Source organism: Puntigrus tetrazona, chromosome 5 (genome assembly GCF_018831695.1).
Source record: "Puntigrus tetrazona isolate hp1 chromosome 5, ASM1883169v1, whole genome shotgun sequence".
Taxonomy (NCBI): Eukaryota; Metazoa; Chordata; class Actinopteri; order Cypriniformes; family Cyprinidae; genus Puntigrus; species Puntigrus tetrazona.
The window spans coordinates 12457672-12481944 of NC_056703.1; the positions used below are offsets into that span (position 1 = coordinate 12457672).

At 36.8% G+C, this 24273-nt stretch overlaps 1 protein-coding gene across 46 annotated transcripts in view; it reads left to right on the forward strand.

Moving 5' to 3' along the window:
• The first annotated feature begins 239 nt into the window (after nucleotides 1-239).
• camk2b1 (calcium/calmodulin-dependent protein kinase (CaM kinase) II beta 1) overlaps nucleotides 240-24273 on the forward strand; it is a 52098-nt gene continuing 28064 nt past the window's right edge. For 38 of the 46 annotated variants that reach the window (XM_043239998.1, XM_043240007.1, XM_043240025.1 and 35 more), the window contains exons 1-8: nucleotides 240-508; nucleotides 3745-3839; nucleotides 9535-9594; nucleotides 9787-9841; nucleotides 10983-11048; nucleotides 19244-19316; nucleotides 23519-23621; nucleotides 23751-23834. In XM_043239998.1, coding sequence (XP_043095933.1) covers nucleotides 447-508; nucleotides 3745-3839; nucleotides 9535-9594; nucleotides 9787-9841; nucleotides 10983-11048; nucleotides 19244-19316; nucleotides 23519-23621; nucleotides 23751-23834 — 598 coding nt within the window. In that variant the 5' untranslated portion in view covers nucleotides 240-446. Of the gene's footprint in view, nucleotides 509-3744; nucleotides 3840-9534; nucleotides 9595-9786; nucleotides 9842-10982; nucleotides 11049-14853; nucleotides 14927-19243; nucleotides 19317-23518; nucleotides 23622-23750; nucleotides 23835-24273 lie in introns of all 46 variants that reach the window. The other 8 variants (XM_043239999.1, XM_043240044.1, XM_043240046.1 and 5 more) reach the window with 1 other exon arrangement.

A 24273-nucleotide genomic window follows, 5' to 3' on the forward strand; every position in this document is an offset into this window, starting at 1 on the left:
GCTAAACACGCGATGTTCGTTAGCATGCGTTAAATGTTTTATTTCCGTATGCCTTATTTATATTTCTTTTGGTTTTACACGAAGCTATCACGATTACGTAAGAGCTCGTCGAAATACAAATAGCCCCCCTCGTGGTTTGTCCCTATTTGGAGTTACAATAACAGTAACCCAGCAGCGCGCCCACGCACGCTAGCTCCGCCTCTAGCCGATAGGTGGCGCCCTCGCAATCTATTTTGAAGGCAGGCGATTGGAGCACAGCGCGGGGGTGAGGACGCCCGCCGTCAGCATACACGCTGCCCTACTCAACCATTAACCTGTCATTTCAAGACATATCAGGCTTTTTTTGAGCGCAAAATCGAGGTGAATATCCAGGACGCCGTAGCTCGCCGATTTGAGGACGATTTTTAATTCTTGAAGAAGCGTGTCCGAGTCCGAGACGGGAAGACATGGCCACGACTACATGTACGCGCTTCACGGACGAATATCAGCTGTACGAGGAGCTGGGCAAGTGAGTTTCGCGAGGTTGTCGGTTGTGCATGTGTGGAAATGTCCTATATGGAGATTGCACGATGGTCGCATGATGATATTTGGGCAGGGGAAGTGAACTGACAGCAGACGCGAGGTGTGGTGGTGCCCCGATAAGCTTGCTGTCACTGAGGGAGGAGATAGACACGCTCAAGTCCTGCCAAGATCCGCTGACCAGCGCTCAGTCCCGCTAACATGATTTTAAAACAACCCACTTACCGCAGATGCAACAAATATCGACTAGTGCAACGCCCCTTAAGCCGTTCTTCGTGCTCGGATGTAAAAGTAAACATGCAAGTGCAGAATGTAGTGTGCACTGGGGTTGCGTTTGACATTTCCACATATTCAACGACACCGTGCTTTATCTGCACTAACGTTACATGTACGGCATATAGACTATATTTGACCCTGGTCCACAAAACCAATCACATGAGTCAGTTTTTGGAAGTTGAGATGCTTGCATTTACCTGAAAGCTGAATAAATAAGCTTTCCGTTGAGCTGTGGTTCGTTAGGACAATACAATAATTTGAAAGTCTACTATCTGAGGGGGGCAAAACATTCAGATATTCAGAAAATCGCCTTTGCGTTTGCCTAAAGTGAAGTTTTTAAGTTTGGATATATTGACTGTTAGGAAATTTCCAAAATATATTCATGGAAAACGATCTTTAGTTAATATCCTAATCATTTTTTTTGGCATAAATGAAAAATCTTTAATTACCCATGCAATGTATTTTTATCTCTTTCTACAAATATACCCGTTCTGCTTAGGACTGGCTTTGTGGTCCAGGGTCACGCGTGATACAGCGAAGTCCGAAACGCGAACTAATCGTCGATTCGGATTCTTTGAAGGACTCGGTTGATTCGGTTCACTCAACCCTTCTGAATTATTTGTTCACGAATCTGTCTGAATCGGTCCGAGAGCCTCTCAGATTAAACCGATAGAATATTTGACGTTTGTGGAGAACTTTGTTTCAGTATAAGATGTAATGCTTGCATCTTGGCTGTATTACAGGTTTACAGATTCGAAAATTCCTTTTGATTAAAAAGTGTATAAACGTTTTCAGCCAAGAGGTGTAAATAAAATAGATTTTTTTAGGATCGCAAATTCATGGAAGTAACTTTCAAGAGGTGAGACATTTTGATTTTAGGAAGTGCTGAGATATGACTATGAGTTAAACGTTTTTAAGCTCCTAATATGTCAAGCTGTCATGGCCTAAGGGAATCATCGAATTGTCATTTTGAATCGGTTCATTGAAACGAACTGTTTGGGGGAAAAAAGCGACTTGCGTAAAGGAGTCTTTCACGAAAAGGACATTCTTAATTATCATGCATACAATTTATTTTTTAAATTAAAAAAAAAAATTATTTCCCAAAATGAGTTCTTTGTAAGAACCATCAAATAATACCTATGAGACGCATCATTTATGTGCAGATATATTCATCTGAGTATGGATAGTCAGTTCTTTATATGCATGTAAGTGCATAGCTGTCTGGATTTGACCATCTCTTTAGTTTGTTTTTTTTAGAACTGGAATTGAATGTGGAGGTTATGCAAATTCTAGAAAAGGAATTGAACAGTAAGGATTTGTGTGAGAAAAACACAGCGATGCTTTCACGGATCTGAAGGGGCAGCAGGGCAGGAGTCTCATCACCCCTCAGGCCTGAGTTTTAGCAGAAAACATACAGTTTGCACATTGCTGCTCAAACAAGCAGAAATATGCAGATATTATTGCGTATGACCTCTGACAGCACATTGTAGTCGAGAACTGCATGTGACCTGTGTGTCTCTTTTACCCAGTAGCTCTAGTCGTCTCAGTAATGCAGGGAGAGGCGGTTGTTGAGGAGGAGCTGGAGTCTTCATGTCACACACACAGTTATTATAAATCACTTTAATAGACACTAAGGCCTTTAACTGGCCTGACAAAAACAGGCCCTATTGAAGAGCACTTACGGGTGACTGTGTTTAGTTAAATACTGCCTAGAGATGACCCCTGACGTGATTGGCAGTGGTTTTTTGTTGGTATTTTTTTGGTGCCACAAATGAATTGTCAACACTTCGGAGCAGGGATGTTTTAAGAAAGTCCAGCACTGTGGCAGCACTGTGTTCATTTACACTCTCAGCCCATGATCCAGTGTTTTCAGTGTCTCAGAGTGGCTTGGTTCACAACATATTCTGCTCCATCTCAGCAGCTCTGCAAGCTTTAATGGCTCCCTGGAGTTTTATGGTGAAAATTAAAGCTTGAGGCAAATCAAAACATTAAATATTAGTACTGTAAATAAATGTATTTTTCTTAAATACTAGATTTTACCTATACTGTTATATATATAATATTAATATTTCTCATTTAATTAAATTTTTTTTTACTACTAGTCTACTACTAACTTTTTTGCTAAGTTAAAATAGTAAGTAATATTTGTGGAAATATTACTGTTGTAATGTTGTAGTATTATTAACATTTGAATCTATTTTGTATTCTTATTAAAATTAGAATCATTTTATCATAAAATGCGATTTGACTTATTCCTTATAAATCCTTTATTAATTTATTATTGTTATTAATATTGAAATCACAGTTATTTTCATAAAAAATGCAATTAGATTTATTCCTTACCAATTCTAGAGGTTCAGCTTATTTGTGCACTACTGCCTATTTTAACACAACCCATGTATGTCAATGTAACATGAGTGTAAAAACAATCAAACCTCATCTACACGTTTACATTATTTGGTAAATGCAGATTATGCAAAGATGTTGACGTCTTTCTTGCCACATGGTTTTTTGACTCATAAGTTGTGAAAGCCTATTAAACCTATTAAAAACTCTACTGTTTTATTCATATAACACAAACCCAGTTGAGTATAATTTATTAATACAGGCCTCCAAAATTAGCTCTCTTTTTAGTGGCATCAGCCTTCACAGTCAAACCACCGCTGCTGTAAAAGAGTGTGATGTAGGGACCTTTGGATTAAATAAATAATCTGCTGTGTTTAACATTAGAGGGCCATTATCTTACTCTCTTTGCTTATGTTGATTCTCTCTTGAAATGTAAAAAACAAACACCAAACACGCTGCTAGGGTTTGAGGCAGTCTGTTTGGTGTTTTGAATATTCATTTTAATTTTAAAACAGATACTTCAATGTCAATGTGGAACTATTGTGGCTATGTTGCTATTGTACTGTCATGAAGTCAATTATTTTGTGGGGTTTTTTTTCTCAGGGGAGCGTTTTCAGTGGTGCGACGATGTGTGAAGTTGAGCACGGGCCAAGAATATGCCGCCAAAATCATCAACACCAAAAAACTCTCCGCGAGAGGTTAGTTATATCCTGGAAATGCTCTGAAACAGTTTTTTTTTGAAACAGTATAATTAAGGGGTTTTAATTATAGGAACAATTTTACACCTAACACACAACGTGCACATGTGGAACACGGTCATTTAAAGTTGCAGAAGTAATGGAAGATAATTTGTTAACTTGAAAAAAAAAATTATGTGCACAAGTCTAAAAACGTTTATTAAAGGTGATTTATGTAAATATTTAACACGTCTAAAGTCCAAAAATAACATAATATTATTGTAGATATTTAAAAAAAAATAATTCTAGAGGCAGTAATTCTACTCTGAAATGAGCGTTCCGGGGTGGAATGCCTTAATTTTTGCAGTACTCATTTCACCCACTAGTTGAAACCAGTCTTACATACTGTACATTCTAAGTTCACTATGGGCATAGATGGTAGACGGTAATAGCATGATACTAGTGTTGACAAGCTCAATACAGGACGACCGTGACTGTATCAACATATAGTATTGCTGACGATAAAAGACAAAGCTATAATTAATTTTAAAAATAAAAACTTTACCATAATCAGTCATTAATTTAGTGTAAAAAAAAGGAGACAAAATATAACTGGACTTCTGTACACATCTCTACTATGTGAACGTTTGTGTGTGTGGTTGCCAAATATCAAGATTTCAAATCATCAAACCAGAGCTTCTCTTTTAAAAGGATACATTTTGCTTAAATCTTGCATTCTGTCAACTGAGCACACACTCCCCCACAAAGCCCTGAAAACATACAAGTAAGCTGGAGTTTAGCGATCTCCATGTTCAAGACGAGTTTCGTTCAGTCAGCATGTGTCCTGTCATTAGATCTTGACAATATTATGATTGTGCTTGCATTTAATTTAGAATTATTGGAATTATTTACCATTATTATTATTTTTATTTATTTATTTTGCCAGTTTTCAAAATGTATAAAGATAGTACATAAGCCTTTAATATGAATTTATATAGACATTCTGTTGAATTGCGCTAAATTGGTGAAATTACAATAACTGAAATGCAACCATACATTTCTCAAATGCAAACATATTTTTTTATCAATAGTTATTTTTAACCATTATGCAGCATGATGAAAAGATTTTATTGACTAAAACCTGACTAAAATGACTCGACATGATAATATCTCAAGAATAATTTAATAAGACTATAATAAAAAAGGCTGACAAAATCAACAACACATGGTAAGTTTATATGTAGTATGGTACTGAAGAATCACATTTTTCATATACTGTAGTATTTACTGTAAATCAAAGGATACCATGAAACCATTTCCAGGTCCCTTGTAAATGCTCAGAAATTCAATAACAGAACATTCAAAGTTTCACAACACGCTGATAACTATATTTAAATCTGCTTCCATGGTTACTGTCAGCGCCAATGGCAGATAAGACACCATCTTATTGCAGCATGGCAATAAGACAGAAACTGCACCAATGAAATGGCAGAAAGAGATTTTCAGGTTTTACGGCATCCCGCTGTTGAGGGGTGTAAATCTTTTTATGCCCTTCTGTCCTCCCTCTTGAAACTTGAAGCCAGCAGTTGCTTTGCCAAAGTGTCATCCTCATCACGTCCCTTCGGCTGTGGTCATTGTGGTGAGAATGTGTAATGCGGAGAACAAGCATTTGACATGTACTTGATTCCACAGGCACTGAAAACCATTTTAAAATAGGCCCGACAGCCCTCTAAATACAGCCGTGCGGAGAGACACGTTGCTTTCTGATTGCATGGTCAGAGGAAATCAAATTAAGGTTGGGAATGTAGAATATAATAAGATTAGACTTTTAGTTGTTAACCACCTTGATGCAGACAAGACCGGCCATTATAAAACCTGTCAAGATTATATTCAAGTCTTATTTTCTCGTGTTATCTGCTTTTTTTGTACACTTTGACATGAATTCATATACACTATTATCCGAAAAAGTTAATTTGCTCATTTTCAATGCTTTTGAATTCTTTTGTGCTCACCAAAATCTAAATTTCAGTAGCCATTACTCCAGTCTTCAGTGTCGCATGATCCTTCAAAGATCATTCTCTCGTGCTGTATTGGTGATTTAAAAAAAAAAAAATTATTTCAGTTGACACAATCTTGGGTTTCACGAGCTTTACCCTAGCCTTTTTCTGTTATTGTAGCCTGGTGTTGTTGTGCCATTTTGTCACTGAAAGCGAGTATAGGATAATGCATGTTTACAGTGTTCAAATTGAATTTTATTTAACAAAATTTAGCTTTGCGGTGGGTAGTGTAGATTAGGAGCGACTGTCTTTAGGCTGAGAGTTACTCTGAGGAGAGAGAAACAATATGATCTGTCAAGGGGTTAGAAGGAGGGTGGGCATGAGAGAGGGAATGTGACCTAGATATACAGAAAGGGAAAGAGAGAGAGAGAGAGAGAGAGAGAGAGAGAGCGCGAGCGAGCGAAGGAATCATCATGAATGACTGTTTAAGAGAAAGACACATAAAGAGAGGGCTGACAGTGAAGGCACCTTTGGCACTTGGCAGCTGTGTGTGTGTGTGTGTGTGTGTGTGTGTGTGTGTGTGTGTGTGTGTGTGTATGTGTGTGTAAAAGAGAGGCAGAGAACAAGCATAGTTACATGCCTGGAGCACGGGACTCTCATCTGACCCAGAGAGATGGTCATGACCCTGGCAAAATGCACAAATAAGTTCATGAGACATGATTTATAGTAACCCATTAGCTATGCGTCATAGATTTCATAGGGCCCTACTTGACCAACACTGTTTATTTTCCCCCATATTTTTTTTGCCCCCAATTTAAATGTTCTAGATTCATTTTGTTTCAACTTCTCTGGATTCTTTTTTCTTTCAGAGTATTAATCAAAAAGAAAGTTTCATTAGTTCCACCCATGAAACCTATACAGTTTAACAAAAATATTAACTTATAAAATATTTATTAAAAAATAAATATCTTAGGGGCCCTATCTTAGGTTTTACTGTTACCAGTTTTAGCATGTGTTTTGACATATAATTTAAATGCAGTATACTGTGATTATAACAAAAATATAATATAATTAAAAATAAACAGTAATACATTTGTAACAATACAGGTTGTCTCAAAGCATTTAACAGTATCAAATTGGAGAATAGAGTGTAAGCAATGTTTAATGACAAGTTTAAACACTTTAAATTTTCTGTGAAAATAATTCATTATTGAATTTGATGATATATATTATAGTGTTATATTGCATGATACGACACTAGTTTTACTCGAATGAAATGGTAAATTGCTCTCAAAGCAGTTTTGGAAATGTTGTTAATGTGTGTTATTTGATTTATTCAAGTCATCATTAAGTGAGACGGCAGACCTCACGCACACTTCATTATGCGTCTGCCCTATTCATCTCACAGCCATACAGGATTCATATTTAAATAGTTTTTTGAGGCTTAATATTGACAGTCACTAGTTCACGTCACAATTAGACTTAAGTGTAATTAAACACAATTAGATTTAAGTGTAATGTTTTTAAGACAAAATCTACTAAATATATTTTTAAGGAATTCCACGATTCCTCTGTGTTTCTGCATCACTGAAATCATAGTCATCCGACCATTGATTAGTAGATCTGGATTTTTGCACTAATAACGTTCTGCTTTTATGCTTTTTGCATGTTACGTGCGCATTCATTTTAGAAATAGTTGAGTCTTTACAATTTTTCCCTTTCAAACATCATTAGTATATCCTGTAATTATGAATTCGGATAGATGCTGTGATTTTAGTTTTTTTTGTTTTGTTTTGTTTTGTTTTGAGGATATTCCTCCTGTTATTTAAAAAGTACATCTGTTGTGCCCTGTTCAATTTTTTTTTCATGTAAAAAAAGTGTCTTACAAACGTGTATTAAAAATTGCAATGCAAGTAATGACAGATATTGAAGCAGGCTCAATGACTCAATACTGTGCGTTTAGAAAACAGGGTGAATTTCTATTTCATGACCAATACATTTTGTTCATTGTGAAAATGTCTAGTTTTATTACAGCCATAAACCACCAAAACCTTTAACTAACAATGCATGGTTTTCGGCTTGAAACCGATATTGTGTCTTGAAAATGAAGTGTTATTTAAATGTGGTATATGGCGACAGCTTCTGCAGGGAACTCATTAGCTAGAGCGGAGCTTCATAGCTGGGTTGACAGCGTTGGCGCTCTAATGTTGCGACAGCTTCAGTAGTATGTGTATAACTCAGAGAATGCCCAGCAGCTGAGCTTAAGGTCAACGCACCTCAGCGTCAGCGACAGACAAAGGGGCGGGATTCCAGACCCTGCCAACAGCCAATCAAGGAGCCTGTCTCTGTGTTAGGGGTTAGTAGGAGTAAGACGAGGCAGTGCCAAGCCATTAAATCTTAAAATATGGCAAGGCTGAGAATAGGGACAATAAAATATTGAACAACAGGTAAAGGTGGGACGTAATGAAATGGAAAAAGAACAACTTTTGAAAAATTCTCTCTTTACATGGGACACCACTATATGTTTTAGTGACCTTGAGTGTCAGCTGATATAAACATTGCTTAACAGGTCAAATGGCAGTTTATGGGTTTGCTTTCATTAATGGAGATTAGTTGCTTCCAAATACGAATTGCATCATTACATAATGTTTATTTATTATTTATATATTAAAACCCACACATGCAGTATATATTTTGAAAGTATTTACATGTAAATACATTTATATATTTATTTTCTCATATTTGATATTATATATAAATGTATTTAATATATAAATATGTTACGCAAACCTAACTGTTCAGTGTTGCAGCTTTCCAGCATTTATTATTATTATTATTATTTTTTATTTTTTTGCAGCTACATTAGGTGAATGTAGTAAAACTACTCGCATCTGCTGAACTTCCAGTTGTGCTGATTTAATTTTGTTCCGTCTTCTTAAATCGATGTCACCTTCAGCTGTATCTGTCGTTGATGTCATTAGATGCCCTTCTAGAGCATGAATCATAAGCTTAAGACACGTTTCATATTGCCCTAACACACACACACACACACACACACACACACACACACACACACACACACACACACACACACACACACATATATATATATATAGGGCGATATGAAACGTATACATAAAGGGCTGTGATGACTATTCAGAAGAAAATTAGATAAAAAAAATTAATATGGTTTTTACTATCTGAACCTTAGTTCTAATCTGGAGTAAAAGTAAACATCTAAACAATGTCAATTCTGAGCCGCACTGTATCTTTTATTTGGACAGAATGAGATCGAGGACGTTGATTTAGTGCAACTGTCACAAGCTCACGGTTTGTGATTGCTACCTCCCCTGTTTTTGTGCCAAATGATCAGCTCTTGAAAAAACGAAAATACAAATAATGATAGCGGATATAATTAAAAGCCATAATGGTGAATCTGGTTTGATTTGGCAAAGGAAATAAGGCCTGTAATTCTATACTGGAGCTACGACCAACGTAATGGCTTCCTAAATTGAGATGGAATATATAATTTGCAATTACTGATTTAATGTTTTATTATTTTACTCTGTTTGTATAAAAGAAGACTTATCAATATTGGACAGCATATCCATCTTTAATGTTGAGCTGTTTTTTCTTTGTTTTGTTTTTTTGTAGCTTATATCACGCCATTCAGCGTTTTATCATTTGTACTCTTAACACTTTCTGTGTTTGACCCTCAGACCATCAGAAGCTGGAACGAGAAGCTCGAATCTGTCGTCTGCTGAAACACCCCAATATCGGTGAGCTATTTACCTCCACCCATTATAATCTGAAATAATATATCAGTAGGAATAATCTATTTTAAGCATTAAAACTCTGAGTTAATTGTTGACAGTCGTTTATTCTCATACTTTTAGCTCAGGTGTGTGTGGTGTGATTTTTCTCCCTACTTCATAGTAAAATCTAATCTCAATTCTCTGTTTTTGTTTTAGTTCGTCTGCATGACAGTATATCAGAGGAGGGCTTCCACTACCTACTGTTTGATTTGTAAGTGTCAGTGTACTTCATGTCAGAATGTTCCTCTGTTTCTTGTCATCAATTTAGCTTTGGCGTGAGGAACAGTATAGCTTACAATGATTCATTCTTCACATGCTTCAGTATGTGCCTCTGAAGCCTTTTATCTGCGTTGTGATTTTCTGCACTTTTAAACAGATAAAAATAAACACTGTATAAATGCAAAGGGATTAATGTTGCATTCAGGTTGTATTTGCTAATTGTTAATTTTATAATATAGTTTTGTGCGAAGGTGATGAAGACAAGAGATCAGATTTGCCCGTTTGTGCAGTGACAGGCATGCATAGCAAAACTAAATTTGACCGCACAAGCAAGATAAAATATGCTCATACAGTGTCAATTCTACACCTAAAACCTGTTTCCTTTCTTCTTCATTTTATTGAACTTGATATAATAAAGCTCATACTTTTATGCAATAAAATTGACCGACACATACATTTTATTCCGGCCAAAATTGCTTGAACAAGCATCACATTATAATTATGATTTTTGAATCTTTATACTGTATATATGAAATAATCAAGATGACAGATGCAGATAGCTGTTTTCTGATTAAAGTGAACATTTTTTATGCTGTTGTACTATTTACTATTATTTTAAATGAGCTTTTTTTATTCTCAGTTTTCTATTTAATTTTAGTTTTAGTATTTTTTTTACTTATTTAAATTTTTATAGACATCTTTATAACATTTAATTTCAAGTTAATTTCAGATTTATTTAAATTGATACTGTATTTTTAATGATTTTTAATTTTATTTTCTGCTGTGCTGAGTCTTCAAAAGCCATGTAATGTTTTTTTTTTTTTTTTTTATATTTCACAAACCATCCCTTTAAGAACTTTAATTATTGAAAACTAATACGTGTTGATTATATTTCGTATGCATTGCTATCAGATGGGCGATAACCAAAAACATTCAGTGCCTCCCCAAAAACATGCCATCTTCAAAACCTTCCCCTCCGTTTTCACAGCTCTTGCTTTCCAGAGAATAATTTTTTTTTTTTTACATTAGATTCTCGTCTCCATGGAAACTGAGCTTTTCGGAAAGGGACTTGCACTAGAACAGGAATTCGGTTTGAATTAGCAAATAGCCAGGCTGAACTTCCTGTGTTTTAGGGTGACTGGAGGTGAACTGTTTGAAGACATTGTAGCCAGAGAGTACTACAGCGAAGCAGATGCCAGGTAAGAATGCTGTTCCTACTGTTTAACGTTTCTCTGTGCCTTTCTTCTGCCCTTTCTTCTCCTCTCTCATTGGCCCTAGCTTGTTGCACCCGTCACTATCACATACGCGTTCACTGTGAGTTTGTTTCGCGTTTGGAGATGCTATTCGAAATAGCATCTCCTACAGTGCGACTCGCAAATCTCACACTTCCCCCGTCACACACTCTAGAGTGAAACGTGGCTTGAAAAGGTTCCGCGACAGAACCGGACACTAAGATTGTTTGAGGAAATGAACCGTATGCAAGTTTAGGGGCTTTGTGTAACGATGTACAATTGTGTCTTTGGTCTCTATGTATACGTCTTTGTTTTTTCCACTGATCTATCTGTCCTTTTATCATGCATTATGTCTCTTTCCCTCTCATACACACACACACACACACACACACACACACACAGAGACACAGACAGGTAATTATTTTGGCCGTCCTGAACAGAGCCCTTTCCACTTTGTGCGAGTGTGTGCTTGTTACCAGGGTTTACAGTATGCAAGTCCTGAACGTTATCACCTCTGCGGCTCAGCTCGTATATGCAGCTCGACATAATAAAACACAGACTTCCTGTGGGTGTGTGAGCCGTGTTCGCTTTGACCGTCTCTTGTGGGTTTTTTGACCCGGTGCTTGTTCCGTGGTATTTTTCGTGTGAAGGGGTGTGGTTTAGTCAAAGGTCTGGTCTGCTAACTGAATGTTAGAGATGAGACGGTCCACAAACTGCCACGATTTTGCCCTTGACATTTAACCTATTTTTTTTCTTTTAGGTAAGCTTATGTGTGTCATTTGACTGAAGTAATAAGCAGTTTATATATTGTCAGTACATATCTAACAGTAGTAAACAATAATTTATAAAAGGTAAATGTTTGTGTGTTTGTGTGTCTCTCCAAGGCTGCATTCGCTTAATGTAAAAATTACAATAACATTACAGGAATAATAATATAATATAGAATTCAATACAGTAAAAAAAGTTCATTTTTAGTTGCTTTTAAAAGTGCAATTTATTTCTATGATACCAAAGCTGCATTTTCAGCTTCATTACTCCAGCCTTCAGAGTCACGTGATCTTTCAGAAATGATTCTTATTAATGTCAGTGTTGAAAACAGTTTTGCTGCTTAGTATTTTGGTGAAAGCAATACACTTGTTACAAGATTCTTTGAAAACAAGTAGTAATTTAAAGCAACCTTTGCGCTAGTGTGAGATCTTGTCATTTTTAATGTTTTTTTTCTGTTTAAGCATCCCTGCTAATAAAAGTATTAATTTCCTAAATTAACCAAACCCAAAATTGTGAGCAGTAGCGTCAACATAAACACACAATTTTAAATTGCCGTTCATTTATTGAGGTTTTGTACTCACCGTCTTGGTTCCTCAACATGATTAAAGTTGAGCAATGTGCTCTTGTTCTCTTGACCCAGCTGTTAGTTACGACATTACACTTTAGCTGAGCGTCTGCTTAAAGCTCCTGTCGTACTCTTGCACTATGCTTTTACACTGTAATTACTGCAATTACATGCAGTGTATTGCAAAGGGGCTCTTATTACAGGTATACGTGAAGCAGTCGTTGGCCTCTTGAGATGGCATTATAAACCAATAACTATGTTTGTAACAAGCGCTGGTATTCATTTCCTAGATAAATAGAGTGCAGGTCATCGCAGCACATATGTGAGTGTGACATTTCGGCAACACTCGGCTTAACGCCTTAGTGTGCAATGCATTATAAAAGCGGTTCATACAACTTAAATGCAACTTGCATTTTACACACAACAGTATTAAATATTAATATGAATTTTTTAATTGTTAGTCGTTCTAATAATATTGTTTTTTAACTCTATCAGCTAGAAGTGTATATTAACAATATTAGTTAAAAGTGAATCCTCAAAATTGCTTTCTAGACGTCTTAATAAAGTTTAAGCGTGACTTGTGGCGTGCTTTTGTAGGAATAGATGCAAGGAAACTCGGCTTCTTCTCTTGTGCTCGTCTCCTGCTGACCTGCTTCTAGCCACCTGCTGTCTGTCACTCGTTCTCTCTCTCTTCCCCTCCTCTCCATCTCTGTTGTTCTCTCTTTCACTCTAAATGTCCCTCTTCTTGTGAAGCCCTGCAGCCGTGCGCTGCCCCCTGCCTCCTCAGAGAGAGGGAGAAACTAGGGCTCCAATTAACACACGTAATTAGGGCTTCATCTTTCTCCCCTCCTCCATTCTCCACCTGTCTCTCTCTCTCTCTCTCTCTCTCTCTCTCTCTCTCTCTCTCTCTCTCTCTCTCTCTTTCTGTCTGCCTTCTCTCTTTTATTCAGATATTTTAGCTCTCTCGTTCTGCGTGTGATGGTGTCAGTGATACCTACTCCGCTGTGTTGTGGCTCTTGTTGGACGCGTGACAGAAGCAGGGTATGACGCTGTTGTGAACGGAAACGGGCCCAAGCTTTAGCAATTTAAATCAGCGAAAAGCTATTCACTAATCATCTATCATTTAATGTTTGTCGATCTCGTATTTTTTTGTGTGTTAAGAATTTTGGAACAGGTGCACGGCTTTGAGGTTTGGAAAAGTATTTGATGTCTAAAATAAAATGTTAAAGGAATAATTGATGAAATCTCTGACTATGAAGATATGTGATTGACAGGTGACGTGTGGAAGGTCATTCTGTTGATTAATTTCTATTTCTGTAGCTTCGTGCTGGTTAACCCTGCCCACTGTGAAATCTCACTGCTCTAAAATCCTATCATAACCATCCATTAATATCATATCATGTAGCAGATTTGTATTCAGTGTGGACACAATGCAGTATGCACTGAAAATGTGGCATATTGGGTCAGGTTAGGAAATAGTTCTGTCTCAGTTTTGCCTCAAAATGGTGAAATCTACTAGAGTACGTGTTAGATGTTTAGTATGCATTTTGTCACTCACGTCATTTTTAAGATTTAGTGTTATTTATTTTTTTATTAATACTTTTATTAAGCGGTTGACAGTAAAGGCATTTTTAATATTGCAAAAGGTTTCTATTTCAAATAAATGGCATTCATTTTTATTCATCAAAGAATCAACGTTTCCAAAAATATTAGCATTTCCAAAAAACGGTTTCTTGAGAAATATCAGGATATTTTTGATTTCTGAAGGATCATGTTACACTCAAGACTAGAGTAACAATGCTGAAAATAAATTATTTTTAAATATATTTATGAAAAGAATATACTTGTTTTCAATTCTAAGAATATTACTATAAAATACTTTTTAAATGCAGTCTTGGTGAGCATTTAACACTTACTTCAAAAACATCTTTTGAACCATAAAGCACAACGTTGTTATAAATAATTGTGTGTGTGCGTGTGACAGATTACACCGTTCAAAGATACAGTGCATGTATATAGTAAATCTCCCCACATCACAGCAGCATTTATTTTCAGATTTACACACACACACACACACACTACACCTGTGTCTCCTCACCTACTCTCTCTTTCCTTCTCTCTCTGATGTTGTTCTTGTTGACAGTGCTGTGTTTTATGTCTAAATGGTTCTGTCTCTTCACTTCCACCATTCACTTCCCTCTCTCCTTTTAATCCTTCTCTCTCCTCCCTCACTGTCTTTATCACTCCTCCCATCTCTGTATCAATCCAACCCGTCACTTTGTTTCCTCTATCATCTTTGCTCCTTTCATCCACTGCACTGCCATCACTCCGTCAATCGTTTGATTTCACTGGATCCATCCTCACATCTCCCCCCATCCTCACTCCCTCCCTCTCTCCCTCCCCCTCTTCTTTTTCTTTTCTTCCGTTTTGTCTTCACAGTCACTGTATCCATCAGATTCTAGACAGTGTCCATCATATTCACCAACATGACATAGTGCACAGGGACCTGAAGGTCAGTATGTAGCTCACACACTGCCTGTCTGTGGCCTGTCTGTTTGCTCCTGCTTGCTCCTGTCTGTGTGTCTGTAGCCTGTCTGTCTATCTGTCTGTGTGTGTGTGTGTGTGTGTGTGTATGGCATCATGGGCTTCCCCTAATCCATTGACTGCCGTCCTAAAATTCAGAATCCTTACTACCTGTGCTTGATTTTTAGCTTGACGCCGTTGTTCAGATGATCAGAACTCTCAAGGTGTTATGGGTCTTTTTGCTTGTGAGGTGTCTAGTTATTAGTTTTTACTTTATATTACAATTGTTTAAAGGAACACTCCACTTTTTTTTGGAAATAGGCTCATTCTCTTACTCCCCCAAAGTTAAAAAGTTGAGTTTTATCGTTTTTGAAATCCATTCAGCCAAACTCTGTGTCTGCCGATAACACTTAGCATAGCTTAGCATAGATTATTGGATCGGATTAGACCAGAAGTAACTTGTTTATCATGGCCGCAGCAGGTGCTGTAAAATCACACAGCGGCCAAAAACAGCCACACCAGACCAACAGTTAATAAGTTGGTAAAACTCAACTTATTAACTCTGGTGGAGTTGGAGAATGAGCCTATTTTCAAAAAGGTGGAGTGTTCCTTTAAAGTCACAGTTCAATTCTTTTAGTCATCCTCATGTTGTTACAACTGTTTGTTGTTGGCCAAACAGGTTTGCTATGACATGAGAGCGTTTAAAGTAATAAAAAGGTTTATTAACTGTGTTTATTATATAATTTAATGAATATGTATGGTTAGATTGCAACAGTTATTTGTATAAACATTCCTGTATGTTAGAGTGCTCATTATGCAGCATGTTTTCTGTATCAGAAATGCGATAAATTTGTGTGATATTGCACAATATTCCATAAAAATTACGTTTAACAAACATCTTTTTTACTTACAATACCTACAATAGTAATATATTTCATAATGTCACAATTTTTAAAAGTCGAGACAAGCTTTTATTTTGACAGGTTATAATGTAGACCTCTGACTTCCTGTGTGTATCTGTATATTTTTTTATCAAATGAATTAATGTAATACTCAGGGAATGAGCTCACAGAGCAGCTCTGGGGATGAAGTTCATGTGGACCATCCTCATAAATTAGTAACAAATTATTATTAACAAAAGCACATGCAGAATTAATTTCAATAGCAGTCTGTTGCAGTTTAATATTCACAGACACTAGCACATATTATGTGCTGCTCTACTTTTGATTTATTTATTACAGTTTTCCGCATTTTACTGTACATTCCATGTTTCTGGAATCGGGATCTCATAGTCAACATGCTTGTCAAAGGAGATTTCCTCTTGTTTTGTTAGTTTAAGTAATATTTTCAACAGTGTTATGAACTGTCATTCACTTACTTTGAAGTATAGGATGTTACATGTACTTACTATTATAAAAACAATAAATTATGCATAATTACATGCAAGCAACCCTTAGCCAAACTCTTAATCCTAACCAAAAGCAAACATACTTAATTAAATTACTCAGTAAATGAATAAATGTATAATTACGTTGGAATTACATTCTTGAAAAAGTTAAAGTTGCTCTCTATCTCATGAAGGGTTTGAGAAGAGAGTCAAATAATGTAATATTTAGTGACGGTAGTACAGGGAGCGAGGCTAATATTAAAGAAAGCAGCACTGTGAGTTTCAGTACATTTTTAGACATTTTATGGCATGTCCACAGCAGTTCTTTTGAAGTGGAGATTTTGTACCGAAACACAGTGACACTTCCTGTCTCATCCCTACACATCCACACAAAATCACACAGTCATACACGCATCTTCTCCTGCAGTCCAGCCATGATCAGCAGCTGACACTGGGGGAGGTGTGAAGAAACACACGCACACGCTATGATGAATCCACAAAACCGCACATGCTTTTAATATCTAATTATTCCTCTATGCATTCATACATTTAAAGGCAGAGTAAACAGACAGATTCACTCAGAGAAATGGGTTCATTCAGAGACGGTCTGTCTTACATTTGCCGTGACCATATGCCACGCTCCATGCTCTTTTAATGGGAGGCATTTAGAAAGCAAATGCAGCACTTTAATTTACAGCCCTGAACTTTACTGCCATGCCAGAACTTTACACACATGCCAATAAACTCATGCAGTGCGCACTGTACATAGATAATAATAATCACAGCTATAACGTTATGCAGCACCTTCCCTATCAGTAATGTTAATGCTCGGAGTGCTGTATTAAAACTGGCTCGATTGCATTAAATAGATGTCTGGTTTTATAGAAATATAATCATTTATACCGTTTTGCCTCTGTATAGTGACAGTCATCCTCTAGTATGTGTGGAAAAAGATTTTTTTTCCCGATTCAAATGGAACTAATTGAAAGTAAAGGCAGTATTCTTAACTTTAATTGTAATTCAAGTGCAATTCGTGTGGGATATGATTCTGCAAAATAACAAATGAATACTAATTGGAATTACTACAAGGTTAACTGTGTCATAATCTAAGCCTAAATTGATCTTGTGTGTATTATTCTTAAAACATTTTTTCTTTAAATGGCACAGACTGCAAAATCATACTCTAGCACTTCTTCCTAAAAGTAGCACCTTCTTACAAGAATTTTAGCATTATTTAGATTAAAAAGCTTTTGATCTGTTCAGCATAAAATTTACATAATTATTAATTCTAACGAAATGACTGCCTCTTTATGTATTGATGCTTGATGATATACTACAGTTTAAAAATGTGGGTCTGTGGCTGGATTCACGAAACAATATTAAGTATATATTTGATACCTTAAGAATTTAAGAATTGTAGCTAAAAACATTCCTACTGCGGATTTTACTGCGGAAGATATTTCTTAACCAGATTTTTTAAAATAGTTTTTGAACTAAGCCTCGTTATGAAAACACCAATTATGTGAATTCTGTTACAATTTACAATTTATTAGTGTGATGGCAAAGCTGTATATTCAGCAGCCATTAATAGTCATCTGTGTCACGCGATCATTTTTGAAAAAATAAGAAACGCTTGTGCTGCTTATTGTGTTCTTGATGAATCAAAGTATTAGCTTTTTACTGAAGTATAATCTCTTTGTCCTTTTAAACAGTAGCGCAAATCAGATTGTAACTTTAAAGATTTCAATACAGTTAATGTCATTCACAGTTGCACCGTATCACATGACCTTCACACACACACACACTGCTTTCTCACTTCAATATGCAAACCTCTTACTGTTCACCCTCCATGTGCTGTGTGATTATAGAACAGCTATAGCAGCCCCCGAATGATTTGACTCATGGGATATGCTGTAAATTGGAATAGCTTTGACCTAGAGAGCCATTTACAGCATTAATTGATTTACCCAATTGCTGTCGCCTTTCCTCCAAGTGTTATCACTTGCGTGTCAGATCTGGGTTTGGGCTGTTAAATACCGAAAGCGTCTTTCATTCTTGGTGTAGGCTGTACCCGTGCATCGCAAAACGCAGGGGTCTCTTGGCAACCAGCTCACATGCGTTTGTGCACGTGTTGCTGCTGTCCTACGCTACTCAACACACATTCAAAGCGAAATCACATTACACACTCATGACACTATTTATGAAAGACCGCATAGATACACAGCTGTGTTACTTTGTATGAATTACTTTAAGGTTGAATTTCCAAAACCTTTTTTTTTTTTTTTTTTTTTTTTTTTTTACTGCCCTAGGGAGGAGGAGGAGAGGAGTAGAGCTGCAATTAGCAGAATCCAGAGTGTATAGGAATCTGCCGTAATGATGTAGATTAAATGGACTTAGTGGCGTGCCTTTGTAAATGAAATATTACAGTGTTGCAGTGCAGTTTTAAACGGCTTTAAATGTATGATATTATACTGATTATGCTTATTTATGTATGTCTTAAGCCATGAAAATAAAAATTTAGGAAAAGAAAGGGAAACACTTAAAACAGTTGTTCGAATGTTTGGGGTAAGTACGATTAAAAAAAAAAATAGTACCTACATATGTTACCGTTAGGAAATAAAATAAACTCTCAAAAGACTCAAAGCATTGCCTCCATAAAATGATCTTACTATTCCACCCATTTTTAGGTATGTCGCAATTGATTCGAATTATATGAAATAACTATTAGTGCTAAAATGTTCCAGTTATTATTATATGCTAATATTTAGCTACGTGGAGGCAAAGCTTGAGTCTAGAGATAGATACCCTGCCCCCTCCCTTTTACATTTTTACCTGCCCCAAATACCCCTCACCCCTGGCCTGTGCACGGGACTGTAGCGCTGCTCAGACTAACATGCGCCCCCTGCTGTTTGCATGCAGTCACTGCATCCAGCAGATCCTGGAGGCGGTGCTTCACTGCCATCAAATGGGCGTGGTGCACCGAGACCTGAAGGTAAGTGACGGTTGTGATGTCATCGCTGCGAGTGTGTGAACTTAAAAGTTAGTATGCAGAAATCAGTGCCTACCACTTTGTCGTTTTGACTGACTCAATTGCACTTTGAATGCATGGGAGGTCAGTCTGAGTTCACACAGTGGTAGTGCATGGCGTACGTGTTTGTGTGATGCTGTGTTTGGTCGCTGCTGGTGATAAATTCACTTTCATGACAGTTCAGGTAGGAAGACGCTAATAGGACTGAATGGAAGAGCGCCATTGATTTTAGCAATCAAGATAAATGTCTCCTTTTGGACTTCAAAAGTGTTCCTGTAATAAAAATAGACCGCATTTAATTAACTATGAATTTATGTAATGCTTATCTAGATTTTATTGAACATAGAGTCAGTGTAGACGTTAGTTTGAGCGCACCGCAGTGGCATTTGACTGCTCCCTTTTGACCTTTGATCTTCTCTAAAACGCAGTGTGCTTCTGGGAAATGTTGTTTCTAGACCGCAATTCGCTACCTGCCATACTTATATCAGATTATTGTGTGAACCGACCAGAAATTAGCGTAGAATGTTAACGTAAGTGCCAAAAATCTCAAATAGTTAACGCTCTGCTGTTTGTTGACGAAGACAAGCTGCTTCTTAAAGCATGCTGCATGTTTATCTGTTGATAGTTATCTTGTAAATTGTTTTTAATGTGGTTTGCTCGCTTGTCTTGTTTGTTTGTCTCGTATGCATGCATAAGTGGTTTGTTTGTGTCTTGTATATCTGTAATGTGTAATATAAGTATACATTTATCTGCAGGTTTTCGTTGAGTCGTGCAAAGTTACATCCAGATGTATAACAATAAACCTGGTGCTTCAACCTGATTTAATTACCATAGAAATATAAAACCAAAATTTGCTGTCATGTAGCTGAAAACAGGTGTATGTAAACAGATTATAAGCTCAAAATTGATAAATTATCTGAAACCAAAAAGGTATTATTAGTAGTAGTAGTAGTATTTTTTTTGGTAACTTTATTTTATGGTTACACCTATTAGTTGCTTATAAGCATGCATAATACTACAATATTAGCAATTTATTAGTGCTAATCAAGCACATATTAATGCCTTATTCTACGTGACCTTATTATACATCCCTGGAACCCAATACCTAAACTTAACAACTACCTTACTAACCATTAATGAGCAGAAAATTAAGAATTTTTTAAGGGAAACTAGCGTTACCTATTTTAAAGTGTTACTGTTTTTTGTTGGGTTTTTTTTCAAATATTTAGTAAAATATTTGATCATCAAATGATGCTTGAAATACCTCCCTAGTACGACTGCAACCATAGTTATTTTCATGTATCAATATCTAGATCTAATATAGACTCCAGCAGATGATCTTCAAAGAATTTAGCTTAAATTAATGTCTCAGTGTTTTACTTTTACATAATACTTTTGCGCCGATTTCTACGTTTTGTGGATAAAACATGGTAACATGTGTCATTCTTTACAGCGGTAACTCAATGATTTCGGCTTTCCAAAACTGTAAATTCATTCTTTTTAGATTTTTCAAGTATTTCCAGTTGCTGACATTTTGGTGCATCGCTACATTTAATCCATTTAGATTCGAGGTTGAGTTTAACTGCAGCAATATCCAGAAAAAGAAACCAGGTAAATGCTAAAAACAGCATTGCTGCGGTCAGCTCCTTACTCTACTCTGACAGTACCAGCGCTTTGGTTTCACGCTATCAGTGTCTGCCCACACTGGAGTGCCCTTTTGAGTGGACGCCCGGGGCACGCGCTCTTCCACAGCGGGAATCTGAGTGGGCATGACAGGAATGCCACTGCAGAAAAGAGCAGCGATCTCGCACATGCACACACAGAAACAATAGCACACGACACGTCTATCAACGACCATGCTTTTTTGGATTTTACTGACCTAAGCGAGTATACCGAACCAACTCGAGCCAATTTAAGCAGTGCATCCAGCTGTGTTTGTCAGTGTGTGCATATATATGTGCTTTGATTTATAGCTGCGCTTATGCTGATGAGATTTTTGCTAGGAAGTCAAGTCGTGGATTTCACTGCAGAGGTTATATGCTCGCGAAAGAGCGTTGGAGAGAGATTTTGGCAGATCTTCTTTCCTAGATTTGTTCTCAGAGGGTGCTGTTCATCAAAATTCCTCCCACCACTAAGCTTTAAGGCTGGGATTAGCTGCTGGTTTTCCAGCCCTCAGCAGAGAGCATGTTTTTTTTTTTTGTTTTTTTTTTTGGGAAGCACTCTGCATTAGTTATGCTATATGAGTGCTGCTGAGAATGGAGACCAAATCTAGGAGATTTTAATGATGAGGTGGTGAGGTGATAATGAGCATTATGCAACCGGGATGACAATATAGAAAAGTAGTAAATATCCCTTGGCGAAATGAAACATTTGCAAATTTGCTCTATAGGTATGTGTATGTAAACACCTCATTAGCGACTGTTTAGTTAGGTCGCTGTATGGAAGATGTCCACCAAATTGGAGCATCAGAGCTGGCCTGTGTCAACCGTACTTGCATGTATTAATATCTAGATGGTTTTCATAGGACCTCTACGGTCAATTTGCTCTTTGTTTCTAATGAAAGCAGCAAACTAATTATACATGAACAAATGTACATATAATGTAGAGCTGCATGATTAATCGTTAAAACATTGCAATCTCGATACAAACACCCATGCCGTCTTCATTCATAGGGCTGGGTCAATAAATCGATGCAGAATCGATTCATGGATCAATTCTGAATTCTGAATGCATTGCGAATCTAAGATTAGATTTTAACAGCAAATGGCGCTCTACTATAGTTTTTATTCGCACACTCAAATGCTCACGAAGAAAAGTGCTAAAGAGCGCCTGAGCGTTCAGCCAAGTCATGTTATTTCAGCTCAGCTCAGAATGCTTTTATGACACAAGATTAATGTAAACATTGCTCACGGTGAACACCTTTGTAATTTGCTTCAACCATTTTGAATTTTTAATGTTTTTTAATGTTTATTTTGGGCTCAAGTGTGTGTAAGATTCAAAACTAAACTCGATTCCAGATGAATGGCGATGCTTTCAGAAAATCTCTCAGAATCGAGCCATGAATGACGTATTAAATCTTGGACCAATAATGTTTGTTTTTGTAAAAAAAAAAAATAAATAAAAATCATTGAAGATTTTTTCAACACTGCTGATTTATTCAGTATTGGAACAAGTATAATAGCCTATTTATGTGAATCATTGAATTATTACATATATTTTTTTTTAAATAATTAAATTTAATTGAACATTTTAATAGAATGAGACCATTAACAATTTGTCTCCTCCTCTTGTAAGTGACGTTATTTTGCTTAGTTTAGAATCGTAGGGCAATCATGATCGCTATTTAAAACCAAAAAATGATGATTCTCAACTTATCCAGAATAGTGCAGCTCTAATATAAACCTTTATTATAAGTATTTATTATAATAAAAAATAGTTTTAGAACTTTATAATGTGTAACAAAAACTAATGTCTCCATTGTCACTTTTCATCAACCTAATCCATAGTAGGAGCATTAAAATGTTTTTATTATGATGATTTTTAAACTAAAACGGTAGTGTATATGTTTTTGTCAGTTGTAAATGTTTTAGCTGCAGTCTCCAATATGAATACGGAAGGGAGGGAATTAAATGTTAGATCCACCAGACCCTGCATTGCAGGAAAAGCTGTTTGAGATTGCAGTGCTTGTGCAGGTGTGTGTGACTCTGTATTTGGTTTGTTAGGCTGCTTTTATAGATCAGTGTTGCTAGCACTGTGATTTATAATATTGTGTCGTGTGTGTGCTAGCGGAAGCATTGGGAGGCACTAGAGGGGATATCACATTATTAGCATCCATCAGTGACAGAGAATAATGAGGCTAGATAATCTGGGTCAGTTGGGAGGAAAACACACACACGCACGCACACACTTACCAGTTTAGCCAAATATATTTCCCCCCCCCCCTGCATTCTTCATTTAGAAACAATCTGCACTCAGAAAGTTCTTCAGCTAATATCTCAAGAATCAGCTGGTTTTATGCTAAGACCATATGATGGCTATCTGACTATATTTTTGTTGTGAAGTGTGCGCCAGCATGAACAATGTGTTTGTTACTGTGAGAGTGTGTGTTTGAGGCTGTAAAGTTGTGCGTTAAGGCAGGAGAAATGTTGTCTTCGTTCTCCCCTCAGCCAGAAAATCTGCTCTTGGCCAGCAAGTGTAAGAACGCCGCTGTGAAACTGGCCGACTTTGGACTGGCCATTGAGGTGCAGGGAGACCAGCAGGCATGGTTTGGTATGTAAACATCGCACGCCTGTAGATTAATATAGAAAGTTGCCCATATGACTTGTCACAAACACTTTAGAACTTGATTGCGATTATTGCTGATGCTTTCATTGTCACATTTTACCGTGCATTTCACAGGTTTTGCAGGGACACCAGGTTACCTGTCCCCCGAGGTGTTGAGGAAGGAAGCATATGGCAAACCGGTGGACATCTGGGCTTGCGGTAAATAAACTCAAATGCAGTGACAAGCACATGCTCGTTCTGTAGAAATAGTTTTTTTGCGCTGTCAATCAAAACTAAGCTGCCTTGTTCACAGTGCCAGAAAAAAAGCATTGTAAACCTGGTCTCCTAAAACTGGACTCCTACCTTGGTCAAACCGGTCTGGTTGTCTGTTTTTCCAATCAATCAGTCACTTTTATTTATATTGCCCTTTTAGCAACACAGATTGTATCAAAGCACTGAACAGTAAAAAATACAAGGGAAAGGGATGTATAATGATGAGATTGAACAATTTGTTATTAATTGCAGAGACGGTCTCTGTAATCAATTCGGCGATAATCACTAGAAATTAATTGCCCCCGACAAAGTAAGCCAGAGGCGACAGCGGCAAGGAACCAAAACCCCCTCCATGCAGAATGGAGAAAAAATAACCTTGGGAGAA